Below are 25,753 nucleotides of genomic sequence, written 5' to 3' on the forward strand. Positions count from 1 at the left end.
AAGAGACATCATGAAAAAAACTCAACTTCAATAACTTCTAAAGCAAGTTGCCAATCTATTAAACTATGTGAAGCACACTAACGGTCCCTCTATCTGGGGGAACACTGCTGCTGGGGGGGACAGTTCTAGGATCAGCTTCCCCTCCCTCAATCCTAATCTTAACCATTAGTGGGGGAAATGCAAACCTAACCGAACATTGAACATTGCCCGTTGTTCACACTCCTGCTCAGTGGGTTGGTCAGTGCTGAGTGGCTCAGGTGACAAGTGAAGGTCTGTCCGGAGCTCCAGCGTGTTGAGGGCAGACTAAGGAGGCTGCTCAGGGTGTACGTGCCGTCAGCCTGGCGCTGAGACTCGCCCTTCTGGACTTCAGCACCCGTCAGAGAGCCACCGTCATCAGACCAGGACAGGGAGGCACCGTCAGGGTGGAAGCCCTGCGCCAGGCACACCAGGGTGGTTTTGTCCCCAGAGAGAGGGGCCTGGGCTGGGGCCATCAGGACCAGAGAAGGGGGTGATGGAGGACGGGCTGACAGGGGAGGACACAAAAGATACAGACTGCAACAGTGAGATGGATCAAGATACTTTCTCATTGAAAAAAACAAGAATGGAATTTAACTTAAAGTACACTGTAATTGTTTGAAATTCAGTCAAAATTAAAACAATTCATTATTTATCTTTGAACATAGATGTAATATCCTAGTGTTAAACATTCAACTGCCTCAGTAGTCTATTTATATTTTCCAGAATATCACTTATAATTCTGAAACAAAAAAATACATGCTTTCCTCTTTCTCATAAGACAATTAGTGTACTTGACTTAATTAGGTTTATTTGAAAGGGACTATTCACATTGATCAAGATCATCTCTATAAATGTGTCAGATTTAACAAGCTGGCAAATTGTCAACTGTAGTCCCTGTTACCATAAATTAAATAAATGAATGTACAGTATGATTTTAACTAATATATTACCTCAACAATGATTAATATTCATTATTATTGATCATGTATATTTTGTGTTATATACATTTGAATCAACACATGCTGAAGATTTGAAAATATTCTAACCATTACATGTCACTTAATAAAGGTTAAAAAAAATACAGATTGTTGATATAAGAAAACATATCACGTGATTATTTACAAGGGATTTTACTCACCAATGGTGACTTCAGTTCCTTGTCCAAACTTGGTACCATGTCTTCACAGTGATACATCTCGATACAAAAACATCTGTGCTGAAGACCGTTCTTCATGCTCTTCTCATTGTCAAGTCTCCATTCATCAAGATGTAGAAATCCATGAAAAAATGAAGCAAAGGACTTCGTTTGATATTGAATTGTTACCCAACGCAATCCCCTTTTATACACGGTGGCATTCAGTGACCTGTGCACATTTAATAAGTATTATTTTCCAATCTGAAGCTGTTGGATTTTTGTACGAGCAGTCTACTGAACTGCATCACTGTGTTATACACTGGTGCCACAGCCACCAACACAAGCACAGATATACACTGCCTCATCCTCAGCCGTGATTTCATTGATGTGTAGATACTCAGTGTAGCCAGATCCTGGTTCAGAATATGTGAACCTGTTAGGAAGCCCAGCTGCTCTTGTGGTGTCAGCAAGCAAAAAACTTGGGCCACCTCCAGCCTTCTGTCGGTACCATGAAATTGTCCAGGTCCGAGAGCTATCACTAACAGCGCAGGATATTTTCAAATTATCTCGCAGGTTCACAGAGAGGGACTTTTCCTGGGTCAGTACGAGAGCTTCCATACCTGCAGAAATATAGAAAGATTTTGTTGTAATTGGGGATAAAAATACTATAATACATCATGATCCTACAATACAAGACCATTGTGCCTCCTAGTGAGTGCAGAGTATATCAATGGATCTGGTATTAATACTTCTGAAAGTAATCATCTCCATATTTACAATATAATCTATAGTCAGGGATTTCACTATACTGTAGTTAGTCAGTGTTAGGTCAGTCTTACCAGACAGAGTGAGTAGCAGGGCTGTAATAGAAGCAATAGAAAGGAACATGGTGATCTCTTCTGTTGGAAGCAGAGGTGATATCAGAGAAAGAGATGTCTTCACACACGGTCTTCACTTCAATGCAGCTCTGAAACTCCCAATGCCTCCTATAAAGAGCAGCTTACTGTACTGAAACCGTCAGCCAGCCCCACTCCCCCTTCCAAAACCAGCCACCCATAAACACACACTTCCTCTACCATTTGCATTGTCAATGAACAGTTTAGCAATTCTATTTTTTGTAGCTTTTGAGTTCAATAAGAACTCTATTGATTTCTCATTATGAAAAAGGGGTATGAACACATAACTTTTGATTCAATTGTGATATCATTAAAAGGTCTTGAATGTCCTCTCATAGGTACAACAGGCCCTAACAGAGTGGCATGTATTGCCTTTGACACAAACCAAAATGAATGTTTTTGGACAAAAATTAATTTCTGGATCTCAGGAGAATATATCCACTAGATATGGCATGGCGTCTTCTTTTCCTCTCAGAAGCATCTTCTGTCTGTCTGGTATCTATTTAAGCAATAAGGCACGAGGGGGGGCTTTCTAGCTTTCTTGCTTCAGGTCCTGAGCTACAGACAGTTAGATTTTGGTATGTCATTTTAGGCGAACATTTTTAAATATACACTGCTCAAAAAAATAAAGGGAACACTTAAACAACACAATGTAACTCCAAGTCAATCACACTTCTGTGAAATCAAACTGTCCACTTAGGAAGCAACACTGATTGACAATAAATTTCACATGCTGTTGTGCAAATGGAATAGACAACAGGTGGAAATTATAGGCAATTAGCAAGACACCCCCAATAAAGGAGTGGTTCTGCAGGTGGCAACCACAGACCACTTCTCAATTCCTATGCTTCCTGGCTGATGTTTTGGTCACTTTTGAATGCTGGCAGTGCTTTCACTCTAGTGGTAGCATGAGACGGAGTCTACAACCCACACAAGTGGCTCAGGTAGTGCAGCTCATCCAGGATGGGACATCAATGCGAGCTGTGGCAAGAAGGTTTGCTGTGTCTGTCAGCGTAGTGTCCAGAGCATGGAGGCGCTACCAGGAGACAGGCCAGTACATCAGGAGATGTGGAGGAGGCCGTAGGAGGGCAACAACCCAGCAGCAGCAGGGGTTGTGCTTACAGCCCAAGACCGTGCAGGACGTTTGGCATTTGGCAGAGAACACCAAGATTGGCAAATTCGCCACTGGCGCCCTGTGCTCTTCACAGATGAAAGCAGGTTCACACTGAGCACGTGACAGACGTGACAGAGTCTGGAAATGCCGTGGAGAACGTTCTGCTGCCTGAAACATCCTCCAGCATGACCGGTTTGGCGGTGGGTCAGTCATGGTGTGGGGTGGCATTTCTTTGGGGGGCCGCCAGAGGTAGCCTGACTGCCATTAGGTACCGAGATGAGATCCTCAGACCCCTTGTGAGACCATATGCTGGTGCGGTTGGCCCTGGGTTCCTCCTAATGCAAGACAATGCTAGACCTCATGTGACTGGAGTGTGTCAGCAGTTCCTGCAAGAGGAAGGCATTGATGCTATGGACTGACCCGCCCGTTCCCCAGACCTGAATCCAATTGAGCACATCTGGGACATCATGTCTCGCTCCATCCACCAACGCCACGTTGCCCCACAGACTGTCCAGCAGTTGGCGGATGCCTTAGTCCAGGTCTGGGAGGAGATCCCTCAGGAGACCATCCGCCACCTCATCAGTAGCATGACCAGGCGTTGTAGGGAGGTCATACAAGCACTTGGAGGCCACACACACTACTGAGCCTCATTTTGACTTGTTTTAAGGACATTACATCAAAGTTGGATCAGCATGTAGTGTGGTTTTCCACTTTAATTTTGAGTGTCAGTCCAAATCCAGACCTCCATGGGTTGATAAATCAGCATTCAGGGCTCGAACCACCCAGTTTATTATATAACATAATGCATAGAGGTCATAAAACACGTTGCAGAAAACCTTTGTGTTTTCATTTTCAAAGTGGACTCATGAGTAAGCTGAATCATGATCTGGAGAAGAAAGTCACGGACCACTTTTATTATCACCTCCCTGTGTCATCTATCTGAATGTTTATGCATCTCAAATGGCCTATTCCCAATATGGTGCACTACTTTTGACCAATGCTCTGGTCAGAAGTAGTGTACTATAAAGGGTAGAGGGTATCATTTGGGACGCAGACATGTTTGTAAAAGAATGTGGGTGTGTATGTGCACTGACTTGTGGTTTGAGACCACATTTCGGTTCCCCTTCTTCTGTATCACTGTGCAGCTGTTGTCTCAGTTTCTCTGTCTTGGGGAGCTCCCACCCCTCTCTGGTACTAAAAATACCCCAGAGCCCTCACACCTGGACAAGTGCAGAGGACATCACTGCACACTCACTAGGCACCTCTGAGAATGAGAGAAATGCTTGCAAAAGTCTACCATTTTTAATTGTAGAGGGAAATGTAGCCCGAGGAGTGAAACACAGTTGAACACAATAATTAAAAATAAGTCATGGCCCATGGAATAGTCAATGGCAATGCAAAAGCAGAAAAAATACAACTTCAAACTTGACCTATTTTGAAGAAATGTCAGAGAGTACGATTATCCTGAATACATCTTGTGTTTATTACATTTTGAAGATGCTGTTTGATTAGATGTCATGAACGTTTCAACAACGCCTTTTAAGATGCTGTTCAGGATCATGCCTCGAGAACTCCTTCTGATTTTGGGGTTAGATGATTGAAAAAGAAAAGTCAATTACTGCATGAGAAGAAAAAACAAACCCGTTATCTTCTTCATAACAAATACAAGGTCAAGAAATGAAGCTACTGACTGATAATGTGTTGTTTGAGACGTTCACTACCAGGTATAAAGCTGTGTAACACGGTGGCTGACAGTATTGGAGTTAAAACCACATGTTGACTAAAACAATCACCTGCTCTCATAGAGTACATACATGTCGACTCCTTTAGGAGTGCCAGCAGAGTCCCCGTTCCCTCAATGAACCACCCCTCAGTCTTTGGGGCAAATGAGCTGGCCTCAATGGGAGGTGGGGCGTCGACTTTTGGGGACTGCCTAATGGCAATGGAGTGAGCAATAGCCTGGGAGATAGGCTCCTCCTCATCGGCCATGGGTGGAATTGTGATGGTCTGGCAGGATTAATGGAAGGGTCGCATCTCATGCCAAACCTTGTCCCTTGTTGAAATGGGATCCTCATCCTCCATTGTATCGTTAGCTTTGGTAGTGTTGTCCTGGCCATCGACATGGGTGGAGGTCTGTACCTGTGTGGCCTCCACTCCGTCAGCTGGTCAGTCAATGTCCCGGTCTGAGTTCCACCGTGGACACACAGCAACCTATCACGTCATTCTTGGTCATTCTCACTGACTTTAACTTATTACTCTGCAGAATCACATCATTCATAGACACTTTCACGGAAAACGTGTTATTCTAACAAATAGCATGTGAATTATGGACATTCCAATGGGCGCTTAAAATGTTTCATATAGACACTGTACCTGATATTCTATCATACTTATTGCTGACCGTCTACTATCTATGCTGACTGTTTTTATTAAGTGTCGTGTTGTGGCCATGTGTTTCTGTCCCGTGGTGTGATATCTGTTCTCCTTGTGCTGTAACTCTTCTGTATTTGTGTTTGTCAATTGTCCCTGTCCTTCTGTCTGTCTTGTCCTGTGATTTCAATGTTGTTTTGTTATTTGATGTATTGCTCTGCACTTCCCAGTTGTCAGTGACCAGGCTGTCATTGTAAATAAGAACTGGTTCTTAATAACTCACCTGAACCATCTAACATTGAGTGTTGTAAAATACTGAACTTCCTCTTTAAATACACCATTGGGAAAACCATCCTCCAGGTTGGCAAAACAAAATCGACTGTAAAGTGTCACGCCCTGATTTGTTTCACCTGTCCTTGTGTTTGTCTCCTCCTCCCTCCAGGTGTCGCCCACCTTTTCCATAATCCCCTGAGTACTTACACCTGTGTTCTCTGTTTGTCTGTTGCCAGTTTGTCTTGTTTGGTCAAGTCAACCAGTGGTTGGTCTCAGCTCCTGATTTCCCCCCCAAGTCGCTCTTTTTCCTCACCCGTCTGGTTTTGACCCTTGCCTGTCTTGACTCGGAGCTGAGTGCCTTTGCCGGTGCCTTTGCCCCTACTCTGGATTACCGAACTCTGCCTGGGCCTGCCTGCCGTCCTCTACCTTTGCCCCACTACTCTGGATTACCGATCTCTGCCTGGGCCTGCCTGCCGTCCTCTACCTTTGCCCCACTACTCTGGATTACCGATCTCTGCCTGGGCCTGCCTGCCGTTCTCTACCTTTGCCCCACTACTCTGGATTACCGATCTCTGCCTGGGCCTGCCTGCCGTTCTCTACCTTTGCCCCTACTCTGGATTACCGATCTCTGCCTGGGCCTGCCTGCCGTCCTCTACCTTTGCCCCACTACTCTGGATTACCGATCTCTGCCTGGGCCTGCCTGCCGTTCTCTACCTTTGCCCCTACTCTGGATTACCGATCTCTGCCTGGGACTGCCTGCCGTTCTCTACCTTTGCCCCACTACTCTGGATTACCGATCTCTGCCTGGGCCTGCCTGCCGTTCTCTACCTTTGCCCCTACTCTGGATTACCGATCTCTGCCTGGGCCTGCCTGCCATCCTCTACCTTTGCCCCACTACTCTGGATTACCGATCTCTGCCTGGGCCTGCCTGCCGTTCTCTACCTTTGCCCCACTACTCTGGATTACCGATCTCTGCCTGGGCCTGCCTGCCGTCCTCTACCTTTGCCCCACTACTCTGGATTACCAATCTCTGCCTGGGCCTGCCTGCCATCCTCTACCTTTGCCCCTACTCTGGATTACCGATCTCTGCCTGGGCCTGCCTGCCGTTCTCTACCTTTGCCCCACTACTCTGGATTACCGATCTCTGCCTGGGCCTGCCTGCCGTCCTCTACCTTTGCCCCACTACTCTGGATTACCAATCTCTGCCTGGGCCTGCCTGCCATCCTCTACCTTTGCCCGTACTCTGGATTACCGATCTCTGCCTGGGCCTGCCTGCCGTTCTCTACATTTGCCCCACTACTCTGGATTACCGATCTCTGCCTGGGCCTGCCTGCCGTTCTCTACCTTTGCCCCACTACTCTGGAATACCGATCTCTGCCTGGGCTTTGCCCCACTATTCTGATCTCTGACTGGGCCGTTCTCTACCTTTGCCCCACTATTCTGGAATACCGATCTCTGACTGGGCCTGCCTGCCGTTCTCTACCTTTGCCCCACTACTCTGGATTACCGATCTCTGACTGGGCCTGCCTGCCGTTCTCTACCTTTGCCCCACTACTCTGGATTACCGATCTCTGACTGGGCCTGCCTGCCGTTCTCTACCTTTGCCCCACTACTCTGGATTACCGATCTCTGCCTGGGCCTGCCTGCCGTTCTCTACCTTTGCCCCACTACTCTGGAATACCGATCTCTGCCTGGGCCTGCCTGCCGTTCTCTACCTTTGCCCCACTACTCTGGAATACCGATCTCTGACTGGGCCTGCCTGCCGTTCTCTACCTTTGCCCCACTACTCTGGATTACCGATCTCTGACTGGGCCTGCCTGCCGTTCTCTACCTTTGCCCCACTACTCTGGAATACCGATCTCTGCCTGGGCCTGCCTGCCGTTCTCTACCTTTGCCCCACTACTCTGGATTATTGACCCCTGCCTGCTTTGACCTGTTTGCCTGCCCCTGTTGTTGAAATAAAGTGTTACTTCAACACAGTCTGCACTTGGTTCTTATCTGAACGTAATGTGTATTCTAACTTTATGTATATATTTTTACATTAGCTACAGGGAGTAAATGCCCAATAAAAAACACTTCATTAATTTGCAGAACATTCGGGAAACAATCCATGACAGACTGACAAGGTGAATCCAGGTGAAAGCTAAGATCCCTTACTGATGTCACTTGTTAAATCCACTTCAATCAGTGTGGATGAAGGGGAGGAGACAGGTTAAAGAATGATTTTTAAGCCTTGAGACAATTGAGAGATGATGTATGTGTGCCATTCAGAGGGTGAATGGGCAAGACAAAATATTTAAGCGGGGTATGCTAGGCGCGCACTGGTTTGAGTGTGTCAAGAACTGCAACGCTGGTGTTAAAAAAATATATATTTGTAATGCTCAACAGTTTCCCATGTGTATCAAGAATGGTCCACCATCCAGCCAACTTGACACAACTGTGAAGCTTTGGAGTCAACATGGGTCAGCATCCCTGTGGAACGCTTTCGACACCCTGTAGAGTCCATGCCTCGACGAATTGAGGCAGTTCTGAGGGCAAAAGGTGTTCCTAATGTTTAGTGCAGAAGCGCACACCAAACGCTATATTCCTACAACAAACATAAACCATCCCTCCACACAGACTGTACTGAAAAGACATCAAACCACATCTGGAGGTGATAGCAAAACATCTCAATTATGATACGTTGACACACGGCACTTTATGTTATACGTTATAAGGAATGTCCTGATTTAACCAACACATACAATAGACCCCTCCCCCCTCACACCCACCCCACCCCTTTCTATCAGCTGACTTTGCTGATAACTACTTTATGTTCAAAAACATTTTTTTGTGAGCTGCAGAACGTCAAGGACAGCCTGAAGAGAAGCTAGCTCTGTGGGGCCATGCAGCAGAGAACCATGGGGGAGTGGAAGAGGAATGTGGATGAGCCTTGTGGATGGAGAGAGAGGCCTTGAAGAGACATCTCATCAACTGAAGGATGACCAGGGCCTCCCAGCTGGAGAAGGCTCTGAAAGACACACTTAGAATCAACGAGGAGTCTGAGACCAGGGCCTCCCAGCTGGAGAAGGCTCTGAAAGACACACTTAGAATCAACGAGGAGTCTGAGACCAGGGCCTCCCAGCTGGAGAAGGCTCTGAAAGACACACTTAGAATCAACGAGGAGTCTGAGACCAGGGCCTCCCAGCTGGAGGGGGAGATGGCGGTTATGGAGGCCAGACTGCAGGACGAGGAGAGTGGGGCCTCTCAGCTGGCTAGAGTTTTGAATGAGGAGAAGAACGCCTGTGACGAGCTAAGGAGTGAGCCAGGGAAAATGGAGGAGAAGAAGAGTGAGCTGGAGAACAAGTTCACTGAATGGGAAACAGTCTCGACTATCTGCACCCAGCTGAGAGAGATCCAGGCTAATGTGGAGCAATGGCGGGCGAAGAGGATCTCCTTTGAGCAGCTCAAGGCTGAGCTGGAGGGCAAGATGGCAATAATGAAGGAAGAGAGGCATTTCGAAAAAGAGCCTGGGGCCAGCAGTTGGCCACAAAGCTGGTGAAAGCAGAGAAGGAGATTGGCGGACTCTAAAGATTTGATTGAGATAAACCAAAGTAATTTGTTAGATAAAGAGTTAGCCTGTTTATGTTAATTGTGCCACAAGCCAATGTGTGATTATGTTTTAATACTCTTTCAGATGCTCAACAATAGGAGGCGGTGTTGCTCACTTCAGAAGAGGAAATAGGAAACATTAGACCCAATGCAGTCAAAAACGAACATTTCCTGTCTTTTATATATATTTCCACACTATGAGGTTCGAATAATAATGTGAAATTGTGAACATAATGATAATGTCCTTTTTAGTGTAAGAGCTGTTTGAAAAGGCCGCCTGAAATTTCAGTCTGTTTAGGTAGGATGGCGTTTTGGCCTGCCTGGTTACATCACCAGGTGGTAAATTATGTCATGGACCAATAAGAAAGAGGTCGAAACCTCTCTGACAATAACAGCTTTTTCTCCGCTTCCATACTCAGACCACTCCCAGAAAAAATTATTGCTTGAGAAATTGCTCTTTGCTGAGAATATATTTTTGTTTATTTTCTACTTCTGTTGAGTAGTCACATACAGCAGTCACATTGCACATCCATATCATGTAAGTTATTGTGAGTATAACTCATGCCAAAAATGGATCACTGTTCATGGAACTTCTGTCTCCTGTTTCTTAAAAAAAAAAAAAGAAAGAGCCACTAGATGGAGCCGTACGCCATTTTATGAAGAGAACTTGTACATGAAAAAATCCTTCTAAAGACAGCTGTTTTGGTGATTGACGGATGGACCATTGAACATGTTGTCCCTCTAGATCACGCGATGCCATAAGATAGACTAGATGGAACTACTACCGTCCCAAGAAGGTTACCAGTTCTGAGATCAGCAGCACTAGCCCTGCTTCACCATCATCATCAGCATCACCAACAACCTTTACCTTACATTCCCTCTGTTCAACAATCATATCAATAATACTTCATCATCACAGGGTCCATTTAATAAGGTCAACTCTGGAGGGAAAATAGAAATGATCAACACAATGATGTTCCCTAATGTCAAGAGTTGCCGATTAAACTAGAGCAAAGCCAGAGCACAGCTCCATTGATTACTATGGTGCATTGCATGCCTCTCCTCTCCTTTCCAATTGAACTCCAATCATCAGCGAAGCTATGTGTGAGAGGGGTGGTTGTGGTGGAGCTGTTTACTCTGGGGGGGGGGGGCTGACTGGGTGTCTGTCTGCCTGTAGTCGAGAGCGCTCTCCCTCCCTCTGTGGAGGCCAATCACCAGTGAGTGAGTGACGAGGAGTGTCCCTCTTTTGATCCCTGTTTTTTTCCCGGGCACGCTCCCTCCTGTCTGGCATTACTCCTGTCCTGCTGATTAGAACATTAGAACAGAACAGCAACCTTCTGGAGCAGACTGAGACTGAGGGAGGTTGATAAAGGCCCCAGGGAGGGTAGGATCTTTCCCAGCATGGACAGGGGGGGTCTGTCGTGTAGCTGTAAACCCCATGGAACCTAGAAAGGACTAACTAGACTAACTAGAATGAGCCACTGGTCCCGTTGGACCAAACAAGTTACCAGCATAGCTAGCTGATCAAGTGAATGTCCCGGTCCGCAGTCAATATAGCATTGCTAGTTGCTGCACACTGGTCTGAGATGTGTGGTAGGATGACCACAGTCATGGTGACACACCCTGCCCATTTGTTTGTTTTTCTAAAGGACCTGTCTGATTGGGGCAGAGAGCTTAGCTTGGACCGCCACACTACGGTAACAGGCTACCCGGACTACCTGCATTGCCCCCCCCCTTTTTTTATGCTACTGCTACTCTGTTTATTATCTATGCATAGTCACTTTACCCCTACCAACAATTGTCATTGTATTGTGTTTTTATTTATTACATTTTTTAAACTTTTATTTATTTAGTAAATATTTTCTTAATTCTTATTTTTCTTAAAACTGCATTGTTGATTAAGGGCTTGTAAGTAAGCATTTCACGGTAACACCTGTTGTATTCGGCACATTTTATTTCATTTGATTCTCATGCAAGGTTAAAGGGCAGGTGTGTGATACTAATTAGGGGGGGGGGGTGCTTTTACTTGTCCTGTTACACACTTGTACAAGTGCGTAATGAAAATGTGTTTCTTGCATATCCCAACTCCCCCTGAGACATCTGCAAGGAATGGGGTCACAGCCAGAGTCCCCATTGTCCTGCACCCCTGGAGCAATTGGGGTTAAGTGCTTTGCTCAAGGGTACAGTGACACATTTTTCACCTTGTCAGCTCCATAATTCAAATCAGCAACCTATCAGTTACTGGCCCAATGCTCTAACCTCGAGACTACCTGTATGTGTTTGTGTGTCTCAGCTGAGAGAGAAAGTGCGGTTGTAAAGTTATTCACTTTTGATGGGGCAGATGGCACAGTGATACATAATTGTGGTGCAGCATGTCAAAGAGGAGGCTCTGGGGAGGAGGAGAGGGAGGGAGGCAGAGAGAGAGGAGTGGGTAGCGACAGAGAGAGTCACATAAGAGATAACCCAGCTAGCATATAACATTCTGAGAACCATATATTACTTATAGCTCGGTGAGAGTGTGGTTGTCATATGGTTATTTTGCATAGAACCTTCCCACAACTTTCTGGGAATGGTGCAGGATAGTTGCTTGGCTTTGGAACCAACTCAGCACGTTTAAGGATCGGCCCCTTTTTTTCTAGTTTCGCAAAAAATGACATATCCAAATCTAACTGCCTGTAGCTCAGGCCCTGAAGCAAGGATATGCATTTTCTTGGTACCATTTGAAAGGAAACACTTTGAAGTTTGTGGAAATGTGAAAGGAATGTAAGAGAATATAACACATTAGATCTGGTAAAAGATAATACAACAAAAAAAAAACGTTTTTTGTATTTTTTGTGTACCATCATCTTTGAAATGCAAGAGAAAGGCCATAATGTTATTTATTTAAGGCCAGGTGCAATTTAGATATTGGCCACTAGATGGCAGCAGTGTATGTGCAACGTTTTAGTCTGATCCAATGAACCATTGCATTTCTGTTGCGTCAAGCCCAAATGTGCCCAATTTGTTTATTAATAACTTTTCATGTTCAAAACTGTGCATTCTCATCAAACAATAGCATGGCATTATTTCACTGTAATAGCTCTGTTAATTGGACAGTGCAGTTAGATTAACAAGTATTTAAGCTTTCTGCCAATATCAGATGTCCTGGGAAATGTTCTTGTTACTTACAACCTCATGCTGATCGCATTAGCCTACGTTAGCGCAACCATCCTGCAGGGGACCCACTGACCCTGAAGAAGTTTTAACAGAACGTCTCCTGAAAGTTCATACATGTTTACATTTAATTTCAATTTTGGTAATGTTCTACAAACGCTCTCCAACTGGTTTGACATTGGAATGTGTTCAAATAGTTCAGAGAACGTTAAGAAACAACATTCTTCTGTGGGAATTTTAGTGCTTCATCATAACATTTCCTACAAGTTTCCATATGGTTCTTTCTATTTAAAGTCATGTTCTGACATTGTTCAGAGAACATTAAGAAAACCTTTCATAAAAACCACAAGAAAACTTTAGTAACTTTCAGAGAAGGTTCTAAGAATGTTATTGAAAACATATACATTCCGTTGTCAGCATCAACAAAACTATCTAGCCATGGACTAATTCCATGGCTAGAAAACAGAAGAGCATAGCTTAGAAATTCACTAATGCTGTGCCACAATAGAAAAAATGTATTTGCATGATTAATGCCTAAGCAAATCAATTTCCATCAGTGCTTGGAGTTCAAAACAGTTACCCCAAACTAAGCTAGCATTGTTATCAAAAAACATGTTTTCAGAAAATCATTTTTATTACCTTCAAATAACCTATAATTTACATTCAAAGAAACGTTCAGTGAACCATAGTAAAACGTTCTCAGAACCTCCCTGCAACCTAAACATTAAGGTTCCCAGAACAGGGAACTGTAATTCACTTCTCGGAAAGTTGAAAATACTGTCAGTTTTACCAGTCAGGTAAACGTATGGCTTTGTACCCAGAACCAATGGAAAACCAAAAACGGACTTTCCCACAACTTCCAAAGATCCAAATGTTCTAGCTGGGAGCACCTCCGCCCCCCACACCACACTCCACCCCTCTCCTCCCTCAGTTCTTCTGTCCCTCCATATATCCCAGGCTGTATGGGAAAATCTATATTAGTAATCTCGGGAGCTGACATGTCTCATGTCTCAAGCTCCCAGCTCACACGACAATCTCAGTCATAGCCATTTATAGATAACCTGCATCCTCCTTGCCTCCCTCCATCTCCTCCTCCCCCTCTTCCTCTTCCTCTCCATTCGACCCTCACGGAGTGGGAGGCTGATGAAGACAAACGACACCTTTCAGTTTTCCATCACCATCTGCTTCCCAGGAACAGATGAGGCAGAAAATCCCTGGGAATTTCTTCCCGGTATTCCGTATGGGTCTCGCGCCTGCAAGCCTGGAATTGGATGGGATTACAAATGGGGTAGGAAAGCTGCGCAGGCAGATAGAGGGATATCAGTCATGGTCGTGCTTCTAAAGTCCAATGCTCAGCGGATTTCAAATGCAGATGAAGCAAACTGAGAGAACTAGGCAAGTCATTTGACAGAAGGGTTAGAATGTAATTTTGGTTCTATGATACCAAGATGAGTCCCGTGCATTCCCCCACTGGTTAGACACAGATGTCACTTCTAGTTTTGATTTAACTTTGGTTGAGTTGTCAACCAACGTCAAATTAATCAAATATTTCACCATGTCACAGGATTTAGGTTAAAAAAATTGGACGATTCCCCCCCCCCATACGTTGATGACTACAAATAATTTAGTTGAAATGGCGACGAAGTGACGTGGAAACAACGTTCATTCGGATCCGTTTTTTTTTTGAACAGCAGAGGTTCTTACTCTAGCTGAACACACAAATGCATGAATGAATTAAACTAACTTCACCAGTGATGGGACAATTGTAAAATAATCCCTTGTACGAGGCTTCACATGTAACTTTCAATGTAGAGCAGTCTGGGTTACTTCACATATATCACACATACTAATACTTGTAAAGTAGACGCATGGAAGGAATACAAAACAAGAGCAGCGTCTAACAAGGAAATATAAACAATACTACCTGATGACTGACAGAAATAGAGTGCTAGATAAATGGTAAGTAATCAAGGATGATGGGGCGCAGGTGTGCGTAGTGATGGGTTGCTAGGTGTCTGTAATAATGGGTTGCCAGGTCTGGTGGTTAGTAAACCGGCAACGTTGAGCGCCGGAGCGGGGCAATTGGAGTAGACGTGACAATACTGTATAGATTGGCATAATGTTCCATTGATAGACTGCAGTCTACAGTCCTTCCTTTGTTAATAGCTTTGCGACTCTACTTCTGCTATGAGTTATTGTATTGTGTACAGTGTATTCATTACTCCTGTTTTCTGTCCATTATAGAACCACTACCATTCCATGTCCATTTCATTCCTGTATGTGTCAATCTAGTATCCTTGTGTGGAACTCTGAGGTTGCCTCATTCCCCTCTTACCAGGGGAGGTGCTAGCGGGTCACATATCAGCCCAGAGAGTCGTTCTCTTTCATTAAGTGTATGTGTATGTGTATGTGTGTATATGTATGTGTATGTGCATGTGCGTGTGCGTGTGCGTGTGCGTGTGTGTGTGTGCTTAGTTACACCTCTATATGAGGACAGAATGCCCTTCAAAGAAAGCAGTCTATTTCACTTAGCTAGGCACCTTGAGCCACTAACACAGGCAGCAGCCCTGAAACACAGCAACCAAGCCAGTAATTACTGCTTCACTCCTCTCTCGTTCATTCCACTCTCTTTCCTTCCTCTCTTTGTTTGGTGGTACGGTCTCAACACGAGAGTAGCTGGGGAAAAAACAACCCGGCCTTATATCACGTAAGTTGGCTTGGAAAGGAATGAGAGAGACATGATTCCAAATGAAAGAAATGAGGTACTGATTTGCAGTTATGTTGAGCTGAGCAACATCTATCAAATTAAACATATCACACAAAGACTGAGACGCAGGTGTCTACCTTTTCAATTAGACGCAGGTGTCTACCCTTTCAATTAGGCGCAGGTGTTTGGCTTAGCGGGCCAATGCACTTTTCACGAGACATGGGTTCGAACCCTGTCAGTGTCTCACACACATACATGCGCACGACAGAGCAGATGCTTAGAGAGTGTGTCGATGATCCCATGAAGTAGAGCTAATTGGAACAGGCTTGGATGGTGCGATAAGCTGTTGTTCCAGAAGACCAGGATAAATAACACTGTAGAACACAGCTGGGATGGAGAGAGAGAGCATGGAGAGAAAGAGAGAGATGGTGGAGTGAGAGGGAGAGAGAGAGAACGAGACAGACAGAGACAGAGATGGTGGGGAGAGAGAGACAGAGAGAGAGAGAGACAGAAACAGACAGAGAGAACGAGACAGACAGAGACAGAGAGAGCGAGAAAGAGAGAGAGAGAGAGAGAGAGAGAGACAGAGATGGTGGAGAAAGAGAGGGAGGGAGAGAGACAGATAGAGAGAGACAGACAGAGAGGGAGATGGTGGAGAGAAAGAGAGAGAGAGAGAGAGAGCGATGGAGAGAGTGAGAGAAAGACAGAGAGAAAGACAGAGAGCGAGAGAGAGCCCACGCTGAGACACTGCCAAGTGGGCCAGTGCAGTTAACTAGGCTGGGCTTCTTTCTCTGTCAGCACTGTATGAACCTCGGCAGCAGAATCTGTGTCAGGCTTCTTCATGCAGATGTAATATTATAATATCCCATACAATTCTCAACATGAGGTCATTCATGTCTTTTTTGTCTCAGGTGGGTGCTGAGACAAAAACGGACTTCTTTTGTTTGCCTTTCATTGTGTCTCTTTGTAGCATACAAAGTAACTATAGGATGCTCAAATGGTCCAATCACACTCACCAAACAATAACAAAAGACACCTGACTTCCTGAAAGATTGCACTTGAGACATGCCATCTCAAATGCTTCTGTTATTATCTAGTGTTGATCACACAACAAGAGCACAAATGTACTGAATGGAGCTGTAGAGAATCGAAAAGAACATCTCAGGGATACACCACTGAAAAGGCTTTTGTGTCAGACAATCTGGAGGACGAAGGACACTTGCATAAATAAGATATAGATTTGTCTCTTCCTGCCGGCCTGCGTATAAAGTCTCACCGGCCACAGATGAGTAATGTTCTGTTTATTCCAAGGTAAAATTCAACTCTTCACTGTTGCACTTTTCTCTCTCTGGAAGTGTGAAGGAGTGGAAATTCTGCCCTGACTGGGGTGCGAACTCACAACCCTCCGCACTGCAACACAACAAACTCCCGAAACATCGTCTATAACACTGGCCCTGAAAAGCATTTCTCTAACCTGGGTGACAGTACTTCTAGGTCTCAGGAAGGATGCAGCACCGGCTGGTTCCACTGGCTGGTTTGGGATGCAGGGACTTTTGTACTACGTCCACACTATACACATCCTGTATCTCAAAGGCATAGCCAAAACACAAGCTCACCTTACTCCTCTTCTGGCAGCACTTTTAAAGGGAGGCAGCCAATGGGGTGGTCGAGAATAATTCAGTGATCCTGCGCTACAAACGCACCTGGGAGACGGTGTTACAGACAGCCACCTCCTGCCACAGACTGCTGTATAATTGGCTGGTCTCCCTCGGCAGTTGACATATGCTGGCAGGCAACATATGCTGCAACACCACGAGATGTAGCGCGGCGTTACCAGTTCCCCAGCCCCTGGCCACATTACCTGTTCTGACGTCGTAGAGCAATTATACAACTAGAAAGCAGAACTAAAAATGTACATTCTCATAAGAATATCACATTCTCATAAGAAGATCACCTTCTCATAGGAAAAACTATTCACTTTGATTGTGGCGGTGAACAATAATTGATTGACAGGTAGAGGATTCTGCCCATGGACATTGCCTTCAACTTGTGAGACATTTTAATTATGGGGATAAAAATGTTTGTTTGACAGGTAGAATATGCCCGCACATGAACATTGCCTTTAAAACACGATCCAGTCGCATGATTGACTGCAATGAGGAGTGAAAAAGCCGTAAAAATGTGTATTCTATGTTAGTGTCAAGTTCTGGGAGGAGGAAACTCCTGGCAGTTCTTCACTCCACTGGGCAGATATGAGATTCATGAGAAGGACCAGAGATGGACGCACACATAACCCTCCATAATGGCTGGGCGTTAAACTGCACAGAAACAGTATGGCCAGGGGCGGGATGGGAGAGGGATTGGTGATCGCTCTCCCTGAAAACTGTCAATCAAAGCTCTGTAGGATCAGATAGAAATCTCATTAAATCGATGGACGAGAGTTAAAAATCTGCCTGGCTTTGGTGGGATACAGCTGCTGCATTAGAAGTAGTGTGTGAGTGTGAATGTGTGTGTGTTGGGGTGCTGTAGTCCCGCCTTCCGAGCATCGATCTGGTTCTTTGATAGAAAAGAAATGCTAGTGCAGAGGTACAGTCCCCTACATATTTATTTGGACAGTGAAACTGAATCTTTTAGTTTGGTATTTGAGATGTTTTATGAGGCGAATGTATAAAATGTCACTCTTTATTCGAGGGTATTTTCACACATTTGTTTTGCCGTTTCGAAATGAATGCACTTTAAGTATCTTGTCCCTTTGAAGGTGTCCTAAGTAGTTAGACAAATTCACTTTTATAGCGTATTACATTTAGCCAAAAAGTTTAGGATTTGGGCCCCTAGCACACAATGTCTACATCAAGCTTCTAACACTACAAACTTGTTGGAAGTGTTTGCTTTTTGGGTGAATTTGCATAATCCGAAACAAAACCAAAACAAACTGCAAATGGATCCAACAAGTTTGTAGAGCCACATGCTTGATGTATTCATCGCTGGCTAGGAATACGGTAGCAAATACTACACTTTTGACTCGTCTACAACACTATAAGTGAATTTGTCCAAATATTTTTTTAAATGCGGGGACTAGATACATAAAGGGCTTTCATTTCTAAATGGTAAAACAGATGTGTATGAAAATAACCTCAAATAAAAGGTGACATTCTATACTGTCGCCTCATATGAAACGTCTGATCTCAAATCCAAAATGCTGGGGTATAGAGACACATTTACCAATGTCAGTTTCACTGTCTAAATAAATACATAGGAGAGTGATTGTTGATAAAAAATGATAGATGTTTGGGTGACTGATTGTACATAGTGACTGTGTTATTGGGATTAACTCTGAAGCGCTTTTTGAAGCACACTTTCAAAGTGAGTGTGTGCTTCTTCTGCCCATTTGTACTCAAAATGAGAGAAAAAAAAACTCTGTTATTCCACTTATATTCCACTTCTGTGGAATACATCTTCCATTTGAAAGCTCCAAGTCTAGTCTGTCCAATCCAATGTGTTGATTACAGTCAAATAGGGTTTATATTCATGGAGAAACATTTGAAAGATGTATTTCTCTGTCGTGTAATCTGTCTGAACAAAGGCACCTCTGGAGTCCCAAGTGACAAGCCTGGCGGAAATGAAACGAGTGGGTAGGAACTTTGTTCACAGGCATAAATAGAAGAGAAACACCTGACCCTCTCCCCACTCAATCATTTATGGACCTGGTCAAATTGGATGCTGCCGAGGTGCCTTTGATAGTCAGTGCGTCTCCGGAAGTGTGTGTGTGTGTGTGTGTGTGCACATGCAGATCTCTCACACACTCTCAGAGACACACACATGCAAACACACACCTGCCCTTTAAACTCACATGATAAGTATTATTTTGAGCATTTACACCCCTCAGCACATGCGCACATACACACACGCACATGCAGACATACACCATCACACGAACACACACCTGTTCTTTAACCTCTCATGCGAAGTGCCTGTTCCCGTAGTGGGTGATTCAAGGATATCTCCTCAGCCCCAGTCAGACTTGTCATTTAGAAAAACAAACAAATGACCAGGGTATGGTATGTCACCATTGTAACAGTGACAGTGATGGCTAATGGGATTCTTCCTGCTTGGCAGTTATACCATTGTGATGGACAAAGCAGGTGCAAAGAAATGAAAGGTTCAGGGCCTGTTTTGGCAAAGTGTCTCAGACTAGGAGTGCTGATCTATGATCAGATCCTACCAGTCCATATAATCTTAAACATTATGATCTAAAAGTGAAAACTGATTCTAGATCAACACTTCTACTCTGAGACGCTTTGTGATTACAGGCCCAGAAGAAATACTCTCCACTTTTGATTCTGTTTTGACGCAAAACAATCCATTTCACTAATACATACAGTATCATCTGCAACAGGGACCGTCCATCAAATCGACCTTTGAAAAAGATACATTGTTTTGCATAATTGAACATCTAATACAGGACTAACTACTTGAATTGCCACCAACTAAAAATCCCCGTAGATTTGTCTGGTCGTGGTTGGTATGGCAACATCAAATCAAATTAGTGGGGCACTTTAATAGTCAGATTGCAGACAGGCTTCGGGCAGCCACACTAGTATAATTAAAGAATATTTGAATTTATTACAACCAGAGAGCCACTCAGATACAAGAAGAACTAGTGAGGGCTGACTTCTAATCTCAACTAACAGTGTAAAGTTAATGGATTATCCAACCTTTTCTAATAATATAAACGTTTCTTAATGCTGAGGTCTCCTTGTGTGTTGGCCTAACTGTCAGAGTTTGTTGCCTTGGCAATCACTTCAGGTTGGCATTGTGGCAGCACCCGCTGTGAGGCACACTTCCTGTCTAATAACCTCATGAAAGAGGTGCAGAGGTCTCCGATTGGTTGATTCAGCACTGAATGGTGCTCTGCTGCCTCCTTCCTCCCACCAACTGGGTTTGATCATCACTAAGTGTACTCAGGTCCGTTCTGTAAGGGAAGAAGTACAGCAGTGAGGTGCAACATGTTCCTATTAGCGCCTGGTCTCCGTTGGACCCTCGGTCATAACCTGTTGTTCACCTCCAATGTGTTTGTGTCAAAGACGCTGTTAGCTATTAGCAACCCGGCAGGCTACTTCAATTGACACGGCAAATATAGAACCCGACACGGTAGTAATGGAAATGCACAACAGTCAGTAATTGGCTCACATTCAGCCTCGCTGTCAGAACGGTATTTTCCTGGGGAAGTACGTATTAGAGCCTAACAGCAAAGGCATACTGTATGCTGCTTATATGAATATTATAAAGCAGACATAATTGCTTACCTCCAATGACTCACAGCAAAGTTAAACCTGAAGGAGGATCAGGGCTGTGTTAAAAGTAAAATAGCTCTCATTGAAAAGTTGTACAAGCTTGTACTTTACAGTGTGTGTACTTTTTCACTGTCTGTAGGAACATTTTCAGAAGATAGGGCATGTTTAAATTAAAATGGTGGATTTTTTATCGTTATTGTTCAAACGTTATTAGGATTTGAGAGGAAACCATTTTGGACTATTGAGATGCACCCTGTCCTCTTCACTGATGGAGGACGACAGGTCAGTCTAAGGCTCTCTGCAGAACTCCTGAGCTATTGCCCATGTATTGTCAAACATAGATGTGCTTCTCAGATACCAAAGAATTTTGATTGTCCCAAGATGAGTCTTTCATTAGTTTCTTCTCAAATATCCCTCACACACTGGACATGAGGAGCACTGTGGAGATTTTTAATTTTTAAAATCTTTATTTAACTAGGCAAGTCAGTTAAAAACAAATTCTTATTTTAAGAATTTAAGATGGTCTCTCCATTGCGGTGTTGTGTTCAGATGTGAGGTGTGAAGTAAAGTGTATTTTATTTGTTGGGGCCGTGCATTATCATGCCGAAAGGCCCTCTCCTATTCTCGCTATACACCAAGTCACTTGGCTCTGTCATAACCTCACATGGTCTCTCCTATCATTGCTATGCAGACGACACACAATTAATCTTCTCCTTTCCCCCTTCTGATGATCAGGTGGCGAATCGCATCTCTGCATGTCTGGCAGACATATCAGTGTGGATGACGGATCACCACCTCAAGCTGAACCTCGGCAAGACGGAGCTGCTCTTCCTCCCGGGGAAGGACTGCCCGTTCCATGATCTCGCCATCACGGTTGACAACTCCATTGTGTCCTCCTCCCAGAGCGCTAAGAACCTTGGCGTGATCCTGGACAACACCCTGTCGTTCTCAACTAACATCAAGGCGGTGGCCCGTTCCTGTAGGTTCATGCTCTACAACATCCGCAGAGTACGACCCTGCCTCACACAGGAAGCGGCGCAGGTCCTAATCCAGGCACTCGTCATCTCCCGTCTGGATTACTGCAACTCGCTGTTGGCTGGGCTCCCTGCCTGTGCCATTAAACCCTACAACTCATCCAGAACGCCGCAGCCCGTCTGGTGTTCAACCTTCCCAAGTTCTCTCACGTCACCCCGCTCCTCCGCTCTCTCCACTGGCTTCCAGTTGAAGCTCGCATCCGCTACAAGACCATGGTGCTTGCCTACGGAGCTGTGAGGGGAACGGCACCTCAGTACCTCCAGGCTCTGATCAGGCCCTACACCCAAACAAGGGCACTGCGTTCATCCACCTCTGGCCTGCTCGCCTCCCTACCACTGAGGAAGTACAGTTCCCGCTCAGCCCAGTCAAAACTGTTCGCTGCTCTGGCCCCCCAATGGTGGAACAAACTCCCTCACGACGCCAGGACAGCGGAGTCAATCACCACCTTCCGGAGACACCTGAAACCCCACCTCTTTAAGGAATACCTAGGATAGGATAAAGTAATCCCTCTCACCCCCCTTAAAAGATTTAGATGCACTACTGTTCCACTGGATGTCATAAGGTGAATGCACCAATTTGTAAGTCGCTCTGGATAAGAGCGTCTGCTAAATGACTTAAATGTAAATGTAAATGAAAAATCTTATTCGAATTTGAGAGAAAAGCATTTTGGACTATTGAGATGCACCCAATGAGATTCTCAGGTCCCTCTTCCGTAAAAAGGTCTCAGTCTCTAGTAGCAGATTAAGCTGAGTTCCTTCTGGCAATCCTTGGCCTCCCACCCTGCCTCTGTTGCAATTGCCCCACAGAGAAGGTTCCAGGCGGGGGCACTGATGCTGTCCACCCTGGGGCCTGGTCCTCAAGGGGATCCCCGTTCACCCACAGCCAGCGGTCGGCAAAATAGTGCAGGCCCGTCCACACGTGGGCCGAGGTGGTCTGGGCCTCCCTGCTCTCCCTCGGGGCCAGACGCAGCTCCGTCTCAGACACCAGGCTGGCGAGGTCTGTGTGCTGCTCCCTGGAGTACTCCAGAGCCTCCTCCCACATCTTGCTCTCCCTCACCACAATCAGCACAGAGCAGCAGGGGGATGGAACATTCTCATAGTTATCATGCCACCCATCACAATAGAGAAAACCAGCGTTTTTCAAGAGACCGTTGTTTGGTTGGACGGGTGCACAGGTCCCAAGGTAGGTTGCATATCCACCTCCTGATCACCTCTAGCCTGTTAGGTTGTAAGGCTCTCTGTACAGACCAATGCAGATCCAATGGTACAACCAACCACCTGCAACACTTCTTAGCTGTTACTCTTCCCAATCACTGCTGATGGAGGACAGGCCAGTATAATGATCTCTGCAGAACTTCTGAGCTTGTGCCCAAGTCATCCGTCTCTTTCCAAACACACTGGACATGAGGAGCACTGTGGAGATGGTCTTCACCATTGCAGTGTTGTGTTCAGATGTTAGGTGTGAAGTACAGTGTGTCTGTTCTGCTGTGTCTGATCCGTCTGATGATTTGACTCATGAGTGATGAGGATGAGGCTGGTCTGTTTGGAGGCACAATGGACATTTCTTAGTTGTTTTTGAGACGAAAAGGAAAGTTCCTTTGAATGCTCATTCAAACACGCGACAAGCAAATCTAGAAACACAAATCCCCCAAACAAATTCCCTGTCCGATGTCTGGAAATGTGACTGATGCACTGGGTACACAGTGGGTACACATTGGGTACACAGTGGGTAGGAAGGTTTGAACAGGTGTGTGCAAATGAAGTGCATCATTTTGAGTGAGGAGCAACAGTCATGTTTTTCCATGTGTCTTCCTCCAAAACAAAATTGTATGGAAAACCTGGCACGTGCAAAAGTGGTTTGAAAAAGTGTTCTGAAAGTTACACAGGTGGACTAGCTCAATGAATGTCTTTAAATGAAACTCCCTGACCCAGCCTGGTAAGCTCTTTCAACAGAAGGCAAAACAAATGAGGTAGCTAAGTGGTAAATAATAACTATTGTTGACATAACGGTGGAAACCCAGATTGGACACATGTAGAACAACTCGAAGCGTCTGCTAGAGGCAATCATCATCATCATCCAATCATTACCAAATATGGTGATGAGAGGAAGTGTAGTGGCAAGGCAGAGGCAGAAGATTAAGCTGCGCTGACATTCTGCAAATGTTCTCAGGAATGACATCCTATCTCAGTACAGTTTTCTGTTCAAAACTCAAATCTGGTCGGAATAGAGCGCACCAACTTCAATAGACTTGACCCTTTGCTAGTGCTGAACGATTAACCAAATATGTATTGAGTTTACATTTACACTGACAAAAATATAAATGCAACGTGTAAAGTGTTGATCCCATGTTTCATGAGCTGAAATAAAATATGACTGCAGGAACGTCCACAAGGCTGTTTGTGTTAATGTCTCTGCCGTAATCCTCCTCCAATGTTGTTTTAGAGAATTTGGCAGCATGTCCAACCACAGACCACGTTTGTGTATGGCATCATGTGGGCGAACGGTTTGCTGATGTCAACGTTGTGAACATAGTGCCCCGTGGTGGTGAGGTTATGGTATGGGCAGGCATAAGCTACAGACGACGAACACAAGTGCATTTGATCAATGGGGATTTGAATGCACAGAGATACCGTGACAAGATCCATTGTCATGCAATACATCCGCTGCCATCACCTTGTGTTTCGGCATGATAATGCACGGCCCCATGTCGCAAGGATCTGTACAAAATTCATGGAAGCTGAAAATGTCCCAGTTCTTCCATGGCCTGCATACTCACCAGACATGTCACCCATTGAGCATGTTTGGGATGATCTGGATCGACATGAACGACAGTCTGTTCCAGTCCCTGCCAATATCCAGCAACTTCACACAGCCATTGAAGAGGGGTAGGACAACATTCCACAGGCCACAATCAACAGCCTGATCAACTCTATGTGAAGGAGATGTGTCACGCTGAATGAGGCAAATGGTGGTCACACCAGATACTGACTGATTTTGTGATCCAAGCCCCTACCTTATTTTTTAAGGGTTCTGTGACCAATAGATGAATATCTGTAATCCCAGTCATGTGAAATCCATAGATTAGGGCCTAATCGATTTTTATGACTAATTTCTATATATGAGCTGTAACTCAGTAAAATCTTTGAGGTTGTTGCATGTTGAAAGTAAGCTGAATGTGCCGTTTCTCTAATGAGAAATCATATCAAACACGAGATCAATAATCAAATCAAGAATGAACTGTGGGAAGCTGTAGGGAGTTGTAGTTTTCAACAGGTAAATATTCAACCTAGGTCAGTGCAGAACATGTGGTAATTAACTACAATCACCAGAATCCCTTGCGCCTATTCTTCTTGGCCCCTTGCACAGACCGCATGAGATCGAGATGAATGTACAAAACACAGTGACGAGAGCGATAGAGACAGTTCATGAAGTAGCTCTACCCGATTGATAGTTGTAGCAATATTGATAGTATGCCTTATCTACTTTGAAGAACGTCAGACAGCTCTGCAGCATGGGCAGCTGTGGCAACCCAATGATTACGGGCTACACTTTTCGCTAGCCAAGGGGAGCTTGGCTAGTTGTGGAGCAAAGAGATAACGTTTTTATGGTTGTCTTGGCTATCCTTCTGTCTGTCTGGCTGCTACTGCCTGAGCAGAGATGAGATGACTAACTTGAGATGTTACAGTGCTTTCAGAAAGTATTCATACCCCTTGACTTATTCCATATCTTGTTGTGTTACAGCCTGAATTAAAACATTTATTAAAAAATATATATAATTCTTACCCATCTACACACAATACCCCATACTGACAAAGTCAAAACATGTTTTAGACATTTTACATATTTATTGAAAATGAAATTCAGAAACATCACATTGACATAAGTATTCAAACCCCAGAGTCAATACATGTTAGAATCACCTTTGGCAGTGATTACAGCTGTGAGTCTTTCTGGGTAAGTCTCTAAAAGCTTTGCAAACATGGATTGTACAATGTTTGCACATTATTATCAAGCTCTGTCAAGTTGGTTGTTGATCATCGCTAGACAGCCATTTTCAAGTCTTGCCATAGATTTTCAAGCTGGTTTAAGTCAAAACTGTAACTAGGCCACTCAGGAACTTTCAATGTCATCTTTGGCCTTGTATTTTAGGTTATTGTCCTACTGAAA

General features: G+C 44.6%; 1 protein-coding gene across 1 annotated transcript; it reads right to left on the reverse strand.

The window, feature by feature from the left end:
- Positions 1 to 101: 101 nt before the first annotated feature.
- Positions 102 to 2,125, reverse strand: LOC115143568 (immunoglobulin kappa light chain-like). Its single transcript, XM_029684069.2, has 4 exons — positions 1,993 to 2,125; positions 1,472 to 1,773; positions 1,157 to 1,184; positions 102 to 523 (listed from the first exon to the last, which is right to left on the reverse strand). Exons 1-4 carry the CDS (start codon positions 2,039 to 2,041, stop codon positions 186 to 188), a joined length of 717 nt encoding a protein of 238 aa, XP_029539929.2. The 5' UTR covers positions 2,042 to 2,125; the 3' UTR covers positions 102 to 185.
- Between the last annotated feature and the right edge of the window lie 23,628 nt (positions 2,126 to 25,753).

The sequence above is a fragment of the Oncorhynchus nerka genome, linkage group LG15, assembly GCF_034236695.1.
Source record: "Oncorhynchus nerka isolate Pitt River linkage group LG15, Oner_Uvic_2.0, whole genome shotgun sequence".
NCBI lineage: Eukaryota > Metazoa > Chordata > Actinopteri > Salmoniformes > Salmonidae > Oncorhynchus > Oncorhynchus nerka.

Excerpts from the sequence above, each read along its gene's own strand:
- LOC115143568 (XM_029684069.2), bottom strand. The coding sequence starts at position 2,041 with ATGTTCCTTTCTATTGCTTCTATTACAGCCCTGCTACTCACTCTGTCT. Across the intron at positions 1,185-1,471 it reads TTGGTGGCTGTGGCACCAGT|TTTGGACAAGGAACTGAAGT; the intron begins GTATAACACAGT and ends CATGGTACCAAG. Across the intron at positions 524-1,156 it reads AGGAACTGAAGTCACCATTG|CCCGTCCTCCATCACCCCCT; the intron begins GTGAGTAAAATC and ends CTCCCCTGTCAG.